We start from the raw sequence: 13,616 nt of genomic DNA, 5'->3' as shown, positions 1-13,616 counted from the left end.
GGATAAGCAGCCATGCTGCCAGGTGCTTCCTCACATGGAGACATCCACACTCTCACTGAGATCTAGGACCAACTGCCTTATTTAAGACCTAGACAGGGACAATTAATCCATGGTCCACGGAATTGGGAATCTGTCCCACCTAGGGCCCTATCAGACTCCCAGAAAAACTCCGTTATTTATTCCAAGAAAAACCAGCCCCGGAACGGACTTTACTAATAAAGGGTAAAGAACAATCTCTCTTTACCATAAAGTCTATGCTGGTATTACCTTAGATTGCTAATCTAAGAATCCGCAGAGGAACATATATCTTATCAATCTATCAATCACTTTTAATGCCATTTTAACTTGCGTCACAGGCACCCCGCTACACTAGTCATTTCACTGGGCTTATGTAAGGGTTCATTATCTCTTTTAGGTCCCATTCACACTTCATGTAGCAGGAACACAGGTTTTAAATGGGCTGCCCTACTTGTGACAAGTGTGGCAAAGAAGCTCCAGAACCTTTACTGGCATGGACAGTAGTGCATTTGTAGTGTGACAAAATGCGTGTCTGCTAACTGCAATTGGGGTACAATTAACCATTTTTAAAACACATCGCAAAACATACATTTCCTGTGTGCTCTCTCACGCATTACCGAAATGCCAAGTGTGAATGTGGCCTACAGAAACCAAGACTGGATACAGCACTGGTAGAAGCTCTTTTTGCATATGCATTTGAGAATTTAAGAAGCAAATTTTACATTTGAATTCAAACTTCAGGCTTTTTTGTTTTAGCCAACGGGAAGCATTATGCCTTGTACACATGATCAGATAATCGCACGAAAAAGTTACTTTCGATTTGATCGCACGATAATCTCATTGTTAGTACACAGCTTTCGACAGCCGATCGCGATATTTCATCCAACAAAATCCGAAGGGACAAACACAAAAACTGTTGTCGTACGACAGCCTAGCGAACGACAATCGTTTAATCAGTACAGTATGCGTCCGCTAAAAATCGATAGACAGACTACGCATAATCAGAAACACAAAAATAACCTGGAAAAAACCTGGCTGCCATTGTTTTTGTTTTGCACTATCTGATACGTAGCTACACAACCAGGAAGCTTTTCGAGAATCGTACGAAAAAAATCACACGTTTAGTACACTATTGAATTCGATAAATGGATTTTTGTAAAATCTTACCGTAAAATCCTTTTCTCTTAGCTCATTGACAGACGTAGTCCTCGGTGATACACCACCTTCGGGTTATGTTGCCTCCACAGGAGCAGGACTAGACAGGAAATTAAAAAGCTCTGGCCACACCCTAGGGGCAGTCCCAGAGGGTATATCCTCTCTCTCTCTGCCTCAGCAAATCAGTTATGTGAAAAAGCAGTCTTTAGAGATTTTAACCCAACCCAACTCAAAAAAACAGAGGGGCGGGGACTACGTCTGTCAATGAGCTAAGAGAAAAGGATTTTACGGTAAGATTTTACAAAAATCCATTTTTCTCTAGCGCTCATTGACAGACGTAGTCCTCGGTGATACACCACCTTCGGGACGTCCCAGAGCAGTATCACAACTGAGGGGTGGGAAAATGAAATCAAATTCCAATCTAGAAGGCCCAACCGGTGCCAACTAGAAGTTTACAATGCTCATCCTTAATGATGAGACTCAACAAAAGAGAGAAAAAAAATTCTTTTTTTTTTTTTTTTTTTTTCAAACAGAAAAAAACCCTCGAGGTAGACCACCGGTCTCCTCAAATTGCGGCCTGCAAAACCTTGCGGCCAAATGAGGCATCCGCCGATGCCGTCACATCAATTTTATAGAATTTTGTAAAGGTATGTACCGACGACCAAGTGGCCGCCTTACATACCTGGACCACTGACGCCTGATGGCGAAAGGCCCAGGAAGTACTGAGCGCTCGAGTGGAGTGCGCCCTAACAGGGAACGGAGGACTCTGACCCTTAATAGAATAAGCCTGTACCACCGTTTGTCTAATCCATTTGGCAATGGTCGCGGCAGATGCAGGCAAACCCTTTCTGGGGCCATCCGTGATCACAAAAAGTGAATCCGTCTTACGGAATGATTCCGTAGCTTTCAGGTATACCCTGATTGCCCGAACCACATCTAAGGAATGCAACGCATGTTCCCGATGATGCTTGGGCTGAGGACACAAGGAAGGTAGTACAATATCTTCATTCAGATGAAAATCTGAAACCACCTTAGGAAGAAAAGATGGCTTAGGATGAAGTACTACCTTATCCCTATGAATCACTAGGTATGGGGACTGGCATGATAATGCAGCCAGTTCTGACACCCTGCGAGCAGAAGTAATAGCCACCAAGAAGACCACCTTCTGGGATAAAGTAAGCAAGGGAATCTCCCTGATGTTTTCAAAGGGAGGTTTCTGTAGAACCGACAAAACCAAATTAAGATCCCAGGGCGGTAAGGGCGCGCGGACTGGAGGAGCCAGGTGCCGCACCCCCTGGATGAAATTCCGCACCAAGGATTTGGTAGCTAAAGGTTTCTGAAAGAAGATTGCTAATGCTGAAACTTGACCCTTGATGGTGCTCAAGGCTAGCTTCTGCTCAACCCCTTGTTGCAAAAAGGCCAATATTCGAGACACCGAATAGGTACGTGGAGGAAATCCTAAAGATTCGCACCACGCAATATAAGTCTTCCATGTGTGATAATAGACTTTGCTGGAAGTCGCTTTCCTTGCTTTAATAAGGGTAGGAATGACTGAAGTAGACAAACCTCTGTCCTTCAGTACTTGGGTCTCAATGGCCAGGCCATTAAAACCAGCGACTGTAAAGCACGAAGGTAAATTGGTCCTTGAGACCACAGACACTCCCTGAGACGAAGTTCCCACGGAACGTCTGCGACTAACATGTCCAAGTCGGCCAGGCCGGCTTGAGGAGGCCAGCCTAGAATTTCTAGGACCACTGGCGCTGATTGGATCTGAACCAGGCGTCCCTAGAGCTATCTGGCCCCGACCATCCGAGAAAATCTGGTCGTTTTCTGTTTCCACACATTTATCAGATACCTGATAGTTATCAGGAAAGGTGATCTTTTCTGGTTGAACCTCAGGGACCGAAGTCACCCGACTAGAGGCTACTTGGCCTATCTGGTCAATCAGATCCGATTCCTGTGAGGTATCGGGACTAATCTTAGGAAAAGGTAAAGGAAAAGATCTATTCAGGGAACGGTAACTACCGCTTCCTGTGGTACTTAAATGTTGGAAGGGAAGAATCGCACCGGTAGTAGTGGTTGATGCTCGATCTAATGTCCTGAATACCGGTGAAAACGTCCCCCCACCCTGAAACCGGGTGGGGGCGCACCTTCAGGCTGTGTAATCCTTTACTTCGGGTTTGGCTGGGTTGGTCCTCTGCTTGTCCGACCAGCCCTTCTTGAACCCTCCTGGAGGAGTCTTGCCTTTCCCGGGAGTACCAGCCGGGCGCCCTTTATGGGCGGTAAAGAAAGGTCCTCGCTTGTTGCGAGGTCCCTTAGCTTTTGCAGCCTGTGGCAAAAAAGTGCTCTTGCCCCCAGTGGCATCCTTAATGATTTCATCTAAGTTGGCCCCAAATAGACGATTCCCCTGAAAAGGGAGATTGGTCAAGGTCTTTTTGGAACCTAGGTCAGCTGACCAGCATTTTAACCACAGCACACGTCTGAGGATCACTGCTAACTTAGATGCATGCCCTAACAAGGGAGTAGTGTCCAAGGCTGCGTCACAGATAAACCGTAGCCCTTGTATGATCTGTTCCATCAAATCAGATGTCTCCTGGGGAATATCTTTTCCCCTAAGATCTTGGCGTACCATTTTCGCCCATTCCGTAAGTGTCTGGGAAACTAGACCAATAACAATTACTGGTCTAAATGCTGACCCTATCAGAGAAAAGATAGTGTGGGACTCTGCTTCTATCTTTCGATCCACCGGATCCTTAAAGGACGAAGTGTCCTCCACTGGAATAACCGTGGCTTTATTCAGCCTGGAAATAGGCGGATCCACGACTGGTGGTACCGTCCATTTCTTAATGATGGATTCCTCAAACGGATAGCGTCTAGCAATACGCTTGGAAATAGTAAAGGTACGTTTAGAATGCTCCCATTCTCCTTTAATCTGATTACCAAAACATTTAGGTGCAGGAAAAGCCTTCGCCGACTTGATGGGCTTATTAGTACCAAAGGGCATCTCTGTTTCAGTTGCCTCTGCCGGTAAAGCCTCAAGTTTTAAGGTTCCTTGCACTGCCACAACTAGTGCGTCCACCAATGCTTCTTCCTGAATTATAGCAAGAGAAGAAGCGTCCTCCTCACTGTCTGAGGGGGCTTTACCTGGGATAACAGCCCTTGCAGAGGAACCTGCAACTGCAGTGACCATCTCTGAATCTGAGTCAGAGGTGTCAGATGGTATAGGGGTAGGCGGGGGTCGCTTCCTTGACCCCCGTCCCTGACAGGCCGCCTCCACCCGAGCCACCATAGACTCCAAAATTGCTGTAAATGACTCTATACTCTGTGCACCGGCGGGTCCCGAGGCCCCCTCGAGGGAAACAGGTGGGGGAATATGTGTGGCAGGGTCCATGATAACTCCAGTTACTTCCTGGATAATATAATTCAAAAGTAAAGAAAAAAACTTTTTTTTTTTTTTTTTTTTTGACCCCCAGCGCCACAAAAAACCCCTTAGTGTTACCTGCTAGGGATCCCTATCGATCGAGAGAGAGAGAGATAGACCCCCAGGCTCACCACTTGATGCTCAGAGTTTAACTGCAACAGGTTACAGCGCTGTCTTGACAAACAGGAAGTCTTTTGGCTGGCTGCCCAGGAAGAAAGGAGGCGGCTCCGCCCCCTGGTAGGTAGCTTATACTTAACCAATAAGATTCCCAGAATGCCACAGATTACATCTTTTAAACATGTATACAATAGATTGTTAGCTCCCAAACCAAGCCTCCTGGCTTTTTGCACACATAAAATCACACTCAAAGTAGGAGGATCTGTGACATGTTATAGGATAGAAAGGACTCTTTCTTACCATACAGAGAGGGGCCCGCGTTCACCACAAAACCCGTCAGGGAAAAAGGGGGAACATACTACTCACCATACCGGAACCAGGCGGGCACCAACTCCTGACAGTACCCCTCTCCACCGGGGCGGGAGGGCTGTCGACCGATACGGACGCCGTGACTCATGGTCTTTGGCGTTTCAGCGAGATGTTTAACTCGCGGGTTCAGTCCTTTTAATGGGACTATGTCGCGGCCGACCCAGCGCGGAGCTATGGCCTGCACGCGCTCGTAGGCTGAACTGGGGTGACCACCGGATCTCAACATCCAGCCCGTCGCCCAGTTCAGCTTTCTTGCTTGAAGATCTCACAGGAACACTGGAGAAAAAAAGCTGTCTAAAAAATCCTTTAAGAAAAAAAATTCTTGCCAGGACCTAAGATCCCAGCAAGGTGTCTAGGTCCTTACTCCTAACTAGACAGAAAATAACTGATTTGCTGAGGCAGAGAGAGAGAGGATATACCCTCTGGGACTGCCCCTAGGGTGTGGCCAGAGCTTTTTAATTTCCTGTCTAGTCCTGCTCCTGTGGAGGCAACATAACCCGAAGGTGGTGTATCACCGAGGACTACGTCTGTCAATGAGCGCTAGAGAAACTAGTATCATGCAACAAAATGCGAACGATAAGTCATCCGATTATCTGATCGTGTGTACGAGGCATTAAGGGGAGGAGACCAGTTCTTACAGGCTTAAAAATGCCAGAAACAAACCTGGAAAAAAAGCTGGATTCATGTGTTTTCAGGTGTTCACATTGATGTCTATGGGACCAAAAATGCCCAAATCAACCTCAAAAGTAACTCATGTAGATTTTTAAACTTCAGGCATTTTAATGCTTAGATGTGAAGTTACCATAGAACTGTAGAATACATGGAATTTCGGATCTTGAGCATTTTGGAGCTACAAAATGCTCACATGTGAATTGGGCTTTTATTTGGAATTGATAAACAAGCTCATCTGTCAAACACTGAAAAGATTCAGAACCGGACAAAGTCTCTGTGGGTGATGGCACAGAAGCCAGCAAGGTAACGTACAAATCGGGTAGCCTTCAAGGGAAAGGTTGGGAGTGTACTTGTGGCCTTTGTGGTAAGAGCTGTAGGCGACTTAATAATTTATCTTCTGGTAGCACATTGCAGTTTATCAATTTTGACTACTGCACTTATAAAATTGCATTTTATTTACTATATGCAGTTCATGTGGTACTCCATTCATGCAAAGGCACCACTGGATAAATATGCTAACAGACACAACCCATCTAAGATGCTAGAAAAACAAGAGAATGTAATCAAGTTATTAACATTAAGTCTACTGAGAAATATGCAGAAATGCATTAAATTGAAAGCAAAATTATACCTCACGGATGTGCTGCTGCTCAACTTCATGCCTTTTGATCATTATCTTCCTCTTGAAGAGTCGGCAGTTTTTCTCATAGTACAGTCTCTGTTGGCTAAGGAGTTGAGCTTCTTCCTCAGCCTGAGTGTGCTGGAGGTTCTCTTTATGCTTTGATATGCGTTCCTGTTTTTCTTTCTTGGGCGTGCTATGATCCTCATTCATTTCCTGGATGCAGAGAACCACCAGTTAAGGCCAGTATGTTAGAATATCAAAATGTAATGGGGGAAAAAAAACACCATCAAAAACTATGGTCCAGGGGTTTTCTAAAAATAAATATAGATGCCCATAAACTGAGGTGCTCTGGACATATTTCAAGTACCCCTGGTATTAACCTATCAATATATAACTGATTTATTAGTACAGGTTCCATTTACTCCAGTCATCTCTCTCACCTTAGGATACTGCACATCAGGTAGCAGGGATGCTCTGAGGAAAGAACTCTTATAATAGCTTGGAGATTAAAGATAGGATACTGTCCAAGTGCAGAGGATTGAAACTGAACCAGTCTACCACATTAGCATGAAGATGATACATGAGCACACAAAACCAGCTTTAAAATCACTAATCTCATACATTGACCCATATGCCACAAGGGGCTCTTCGGTGACAGAATCTCTGCAGAACCTCGGGAGTGAGGAATTTCTCTAACATAACCACATGCTTAGTTATGTACATTTCTACATATTAAGCTAACAACAGGCTAACTCATTTATACAACTACTTGAATTATGGCGCTGTTTACAGATCTAAAAGGGATGTTGGATATGTAGGTGAGATCTGTACCAGCTGTCACATGGCTAAACATGCATCTATGACTAAGTGCATGCTTTTATCTATGGAGCAATCAAAGACCTCGAGTGACTAAAAACTGCCTTATATTCTTGAACGTGGAGTATTTGAGGCAAAACTCCCTAACTGCTACATTATCAGTAAATTGAATAGGTAGCCAAGAAGTCCGTGGGGTACAGAGATCACATGATACTGCTAGAGTTTTGGTAATTTATTGCAATTGTTCTGTGCATTTTAATGTATTCAATTATTTAAAAAATAGACACCATGTTATGCTACTGACACTGCAGTGTACACTGTACTTGGTAGTATGCAAGAACATGACATACTGTTTATAAAAATAGTTTGCTGCCTGTGTATAGAGGCTAATATTTTGTAGCCAAAAACAATGCTGTTATCTTCAGCATCATAGTTCTGCACACTAATCACCAGCATTATCAATAAGACCAAGTTTAGTCTCCTCATCAGCTGCTTTAACACCAATTACTGCACCAATGGGGTGCAATCGTGTGCATTACATATGGCCGTAGAGTGCTTGCCGAACTTCCCCATTCCCATAAATGAGGAGCAACAGTTGTTGCTGCAGGGGCAAAGCAAAGCATCACAACTGCAGAATGTAAACACCCCAGTTTGCTGCCTTTGCAGCTAAAGGGGAAGCTAAAAATGTATCTCAACCGCCAGTTTGTAAAATCTTACACCCCCCCCCCTTTCAAACACAAATCTAAAAGGTCAATAAATATGTGTTGCATTCACCTGAATAGATCAGGCCTAAAATGTATTGCTATAATTATGATGGATCCAGTATTTCCATCAGTCAATCTTTGACAAACCATTGACATAAGTGGCAAAATCTCCCTCAGTAATCATGAGCACCTCTGACCATTGGAGACACTTGTTATGCTCTTCTAGGAGAGAATAAATAAAAGTAATTTTGACTTGCCTGTAAATTCCATACCTTAGGAGTACAGTTCAAGAAAATGGCAAAGTATTCAGAGACCCTGGGTTATAGGCTTATACTTTTAGATAAGATAACATTGGGCAAGCTTTTAAAGACACTTTCCTTGAGTACCTCCCCTTAACCAGACACCACTCTAAAGTCCTCAGTTTTGTAGCAAGCAATGCAGCTCTGCACTGTACTGTACTTTAGAATTTACAGATAAATCAAAATTACTCTTATCCTAACCATACAGTACAGGAAACAGGCAAAGTATTCAAAGACCATGGGACATCCCCAAGCAATGAATGAGAAGGGTGAGCAACAACTAGGCAAACAGAGCTGTGCCAACAGGCCCAATAACACCGGACAACAGATCCAACTTTAGAAGTGCTGCTGCAAGAACTATGCAGCTGAAAGTTGCATTTGCAATAGACTGGACATCCATCTGGTAGAACTTTGAAAACTTGTGAACAGAGGACCAGGTGGCATCCCTACACAACTGGGCTACAGAGGCCTGGTGCTGAATGGCCCAAAAAATCTCCCATCAAATTGGCAAAATGGGCGAGTAAAAGCACAGCAGGAGTGTAAGCTCCAGCAATAGGAGTTCTTATCCATCTTGTGATGGTGGACTTGAAAGCAGGATGTCCCTTGCAGGGTCCTGAGGACAGGACAAATAGGAAATCCTCCCGTTTAATTGAAGCTGTAGCTTTGAGGTAGACTTTGAGGTAGAGGTAGATGGTAGGACCATTCCCTTTGTTGAGGTGGAAGACTGATATCACTTTGGGAAGAAATAATGCTCTTGGGGCGCAAGACAACCTTGTCTTTATGAAGTATGAGGAACAGCTTCTTACAGGATATTATTTTATGGGTGTGATTCTTGCGCTATCATAGGATAATTAAATAAAATTAAACAAACATACACCCCTGATACTGCACGTACAATAACTGGTACCTCAGACAATCTGATGTAACTATAAATATAGGGGGAGTACTGGGCTTCAAGGGTAATAAAGTGCAAATCAATATGTCACATAAATATACATTTTCTGCTTCCTATTCAACAGGTAATATTAGTTGGATGAATACTGTTCCTTATCAATAAATAAATATATATAGTTCTTAAGAGGGAGAAAGTGCTAATGTGCAATATCCAATTCATCAATCTTCACATCATAACTTTAAATATGAATTGCTTAATAATTTTAAGTAAAACACCAATCAAAAAAATATATAATGTGCAAAGTGAATAAACGATGTGCCAATTGATAAAAAGTGCTTCTTATGTGAACCAAATTATGCATTTTGTGCAACTATCCAATTCTTTATAAGGTGTCGGTACATATATTAGTGCAATTAATATCTCCAATGTGAACCATATGAAAATATTCCAACAAATGTATATAAAGTGCAAATGCAAATATTGGTGCAAGAAATCAAATAATATATTCCAATATGGGTTTAATGATTTCTTATTATTCCAAAAAGTAAAAAAAAATAATAAAATAAATCTAAAAACACAAATTTTTTTATTGAAAGTGCTATAACAAGGGTCTTCAAACTATGGCCCTCCAGGTGTTCAGGAACTACAATTCCCATCATGCCTAGTCATGTCTGTGAATGTCAGAGTGTTACAATGCCCTCGTGGGATGTGTAGTTCCTCAACAGCTGGAGGGCTGTAGTTTGGGGATCCCTGTGCTATAATGTCCAAATTAGGTGCTATTTTCCCAATATTTTTTGTGCTTAAATATTTCCAAACATCTCCTCCACGTCAGGTAACCGTGAATCAAGGTGCTCTTCAGTGTTCACACTTCTAGGTGCACTAGCTGCTCACCTCAAGTTTGCATTAAATACGCTTGTGGTATTAATGCCAGGGTTAGTATCTCTCCTCTGCTCCTGTATCAACGTGTCCCCGCTCAGTAATCTCAGGGTGACTGTGGGCTATCCTTAACAAGGGGGGGGGGGTTTATTCCTTCCTCTGCCTCGTGTACGATCCTTATAACTCAGTAAAATAATGGGGCCTTCATAGTGTAGTAGAATTTGTCATTTATGTTCCATAAAATATAGTAACTTACATTTAGGAGTCTTTTAAACAGCGGGACTTGGCTTCTGTGTCCCGTAACGTCACTTCCGGTTTCTACTCGGTGTACGCCCTAAGCGTTATGTCACGATACCACATGACTTCCTCAGGCATCCCCTAAGAAAGTCATGTGGTATTGTGACGTAACGCGTAGGGTCGACACCAAGCAGAAACCGGAAGTGACGTTACGGGACGCAGAAGACAAGTTTCGCTGCTTACGAGCATGTTGTTTAAAAGAGTCTTAAATGTAAGTTACTATACTTTATGGAAAATAAATACAAATTATACTACACTATGATGGCTCCATTATTTTACTGAATTATAAGGATTATACACAAGGCAGAGGAAGGAATAACCCCCCCCCCCCCTTGTTAAGGAGAACCCGCAGTCCCCCTGAGATTACAGAGCGGTGACATGTTGATACAGGAGCAGAGGAGAGATACTAACCCTGGCATTAAAACCACAAGCGTATTTTATGCAAAAATGAGGTGAGCAGCTAGCACACCTAGAAGTGTGAGCACTGAAGAGCACCTTGATTCACGGTTACCTGAGGTGGAGGAGATGTTTGGAAATATTTAAGCACAAAATATATTGGGAAAATAGCACCTATAAATTGGACATTATAGCACTTTCAGAAAACATTTTTGTTTTTAGTTTTATTTTCTTATTTTTTTCTTTTTGGAATAATAAAGAAATCATTAAGGCTACATTCACACCTGAGCGTAGCGTTTTTCGCGCGTTTTTTACCGCGATTTTTGCGGCGTTTTTTACTGCGATTTTTACCGCGATTTTTGTGCAGGCGTTTTTAGATTGAATAGAGATCAATGGAAAACGCCTGTAATCTGCCCAAAAAGAAGCTCATGTACTTTTTTGAGCGTTGGGCGTTTTGTATACAGCGTCAAAACGCTCAGATGTGAACAGGGGCCATTGAAATGAATAGGATTTGTCTTGTTGGGCGTTTTGAGAGCTGATCCTAGAGCAGAAAAACGCCCCAAAAACGCCCCAAAACGCCTAGATGTGAACGGAGCCTAAACCCATACTGGAATATATTATTTGATTTGTTGCACTAATATTTGCATTTGCACTTTATATACATTTGTTGGAATATTTTCATATGGTTCACATTGGAGATATTAATTGCACTAATATATTTACCGGCACCTTATAAAGAATTGGATAGTTGCACAAAATACATAATTTGGTTCACATAAGAAGCACTTTTTATCAATTTGCACATCATTTATTCACTTTGCACATTATATATTTTTTTGATTGGTGTTTTACTTAAAATTATTAAGCAATTCATATTTAAAGGAGATTGATGAATTGAATATTGCTCATTAGCACTTTCTCCCTCTTGATTAAGAACTATATATATTTATTTATTGATAAGGAACAGTATTCATCCAACTAATATCATTACCTGTTGAATAGGAAGCAGAAAATTTATATTTATATGACATAATAATTTGCACTTTATCACCCTTGAAGCGCAGTACTCCCCCTATATTTATGCTTCCAAATCAGACACATATATGACAGATATGCTAGTAACAAAAAAGGCTACAAGGCTACTTTGCGAGAGGGAATATCCCTGATGGGTTCAAAGTGTGGTTTCTGCAGGGCAAAGAGAACCAAGTTGAAATCCCAAGGGAGCAAAGGATGCTGCAAGGGGAGCCTAATGCAAAATACACCTTAAAGAAAAGCTTTTAAAAGGGAGAGTAAAGGCAGAGGTCTGTTAAAGATCACGGACAAGGCTGAGATCTCTCCCTTAAGAGTGCTTAAGTCCATGTTCTAATCAACACCTGATTTTAGAAAGGCCAGAATGTGAGGCACAGAGTAATTTCTAGGCTTAATGTGCCTGTGTTCACACCAGACAAAGAAGGATTTCCAGGTATGGCAGTAGATCTTCCTGGATATGGTTTTTCTTGCTATTAGCAAGGTAGGAATAACAGACTGAGAGACCCTCTATCTTTTAAGACCCATGCTTCTACAGCCATGCTGTTGTAGTCAGAGACTGTGAAGCAAGGTGGAATAGAGTGGCTTGAGATAGTAGATCTTGCCTGTTGGGAAATGGCCAGGGATCGTCTGCGTAACAAGTTCTTCTGGGCCACTTAGGTGCAGTTTGAATCATCGGTTTCCTCTCTTGCCTAATCTTTTTGAGCAGACGAGGCATAATTCAAACTGGAGGATATAGGTTGATCTAAACTTCGAACAGAAATTTTTAAGGCATCTGAGGTTAGGACTAGAGGATCAATGGTCCTGGCTATAACAGAGGAAGTTTGTTGTTGAATCTAACGACTAGGATGTCCCGTTTTTGACATATCAGATTCAAGATGTCTGGGTAAAAGGCCCATTCCTCTTGATCCAAGCAATTGCGGCTGAGGTAGTCCGCTTTCCATACCTAGGATATGGACTACAGAAATCTTTAGGCAGTAGGTTTCCATCCAAGAGAACATCTAGCTTGCTTCCTTCAAGACTGCATGACTCCAGGTGCCAGCTGATATAGGTCACAGCCATGGCACTGTAACTGCACCCTGACTGGGTGTCATCGCAGAAGGGAGGTTTAAAGTTGTAGAACCAACTGAACTACTGTGGCACTCCAGAATGTTGATGGGGAGCTTGGTTTCCACTGGTGACCATGTGGGATTGGAACACTTATCCCCAGCCTGAAAGATGGCCATCATTTGATTTTCTCACTATCACCAGTGATAAGGAAGAAAATACCTCATTTTTAGGGCTGAGCGTAAAATCCACCAATATAAGGAGTCCCTTGCTTAAAGCATGGGTAGGTCAGGATAAGGACTATGCCTGTTCAAGGATGACAAGATGTTGTAGAATATACAGTATTTCACAAGAGTGAGTACAGCCCTTACATTTTTGCAAATATTTTATAATATCTTTTCATGTGACAAGAAATGACACTTTGCTACAATGTAAAGCAGTGAAAGTACAGCTTGTCTAACAGTGTAAATTTGCTGTCCCTTCAAAATAACAACACAGCCATTAATATCTAAACCGCTGGCACCAAAAGTGAGTACACTCCTAATTGAAAATGTCCAAATTGGGCTCAATTAGCCATTTTCCCCTCCCCGGTGTCATGTGACTAGCTAGTGTTACAAATTCTCAGGTGTGAATGGGAAGCAGGTGTGTTAAATTTGGCGTTATCGCTCTCACTCTCATACTGGTCACTGGAAGTTCAACATTGCACCTCATGGCAAAAAGCTCTCTGAGGATCTATAAAAAAAGAATTGTTGCTCCACATAAAGATGGCCTAGGCTATAAGAAGATTGATAAGACCCTGAAAATGAGCTGCAGCACAGTGACCAAGACCATATAGTGGTTTAACAGGACAGGTTCCACTCAGAACAGGCCTTGCCATTGTCGTCCA

General features: G+C 42.5%; 1 protein-coding gene across 4 annotated transcripts in view; it reads right to left on the bottom strand.

Moving 5' to 3' along the window:
- The window catches only part of TAOK3 (TAO kinase 3), a 591,636-nt gene that overhangs the window by 48,153 nt on the left and 529,867 nt on the right, over positions 1–13,616 (bottom strand). For all 4 annotated transcript variants that reach the window (XM_082255475.1, XM_082255477.1, XM_082255478.1 and 1 more), the window contains exon 17: positions 6,384–6,587. In XM_082255475.1, coding sequence (XP_082111601.1) covers positions 6,384–6,587 — 204 coding nt within the window. The remainder of the gene's footprint in view (positions 1–6,383; positions 6,588–13,616) is intronic.

The sequence above is a fragment of the Pelophylax lessonae genome (genome assembly GCF_965119305.1).
Source record: "Pelophylax lessonae genome assembly, chromosome: 1".
NCBI classification, from domain to species: domain Eukaryota; kingdom Metazoa; phylum Chordata; class Amphibia; order Anura; family Ranidae; genus Pelophylax; species Pelophylax lessonae.
Note: the sequence above shows the minus strand (reverse complement) of the source record. Positions and strands in the feature narration are given on the sequence as shown.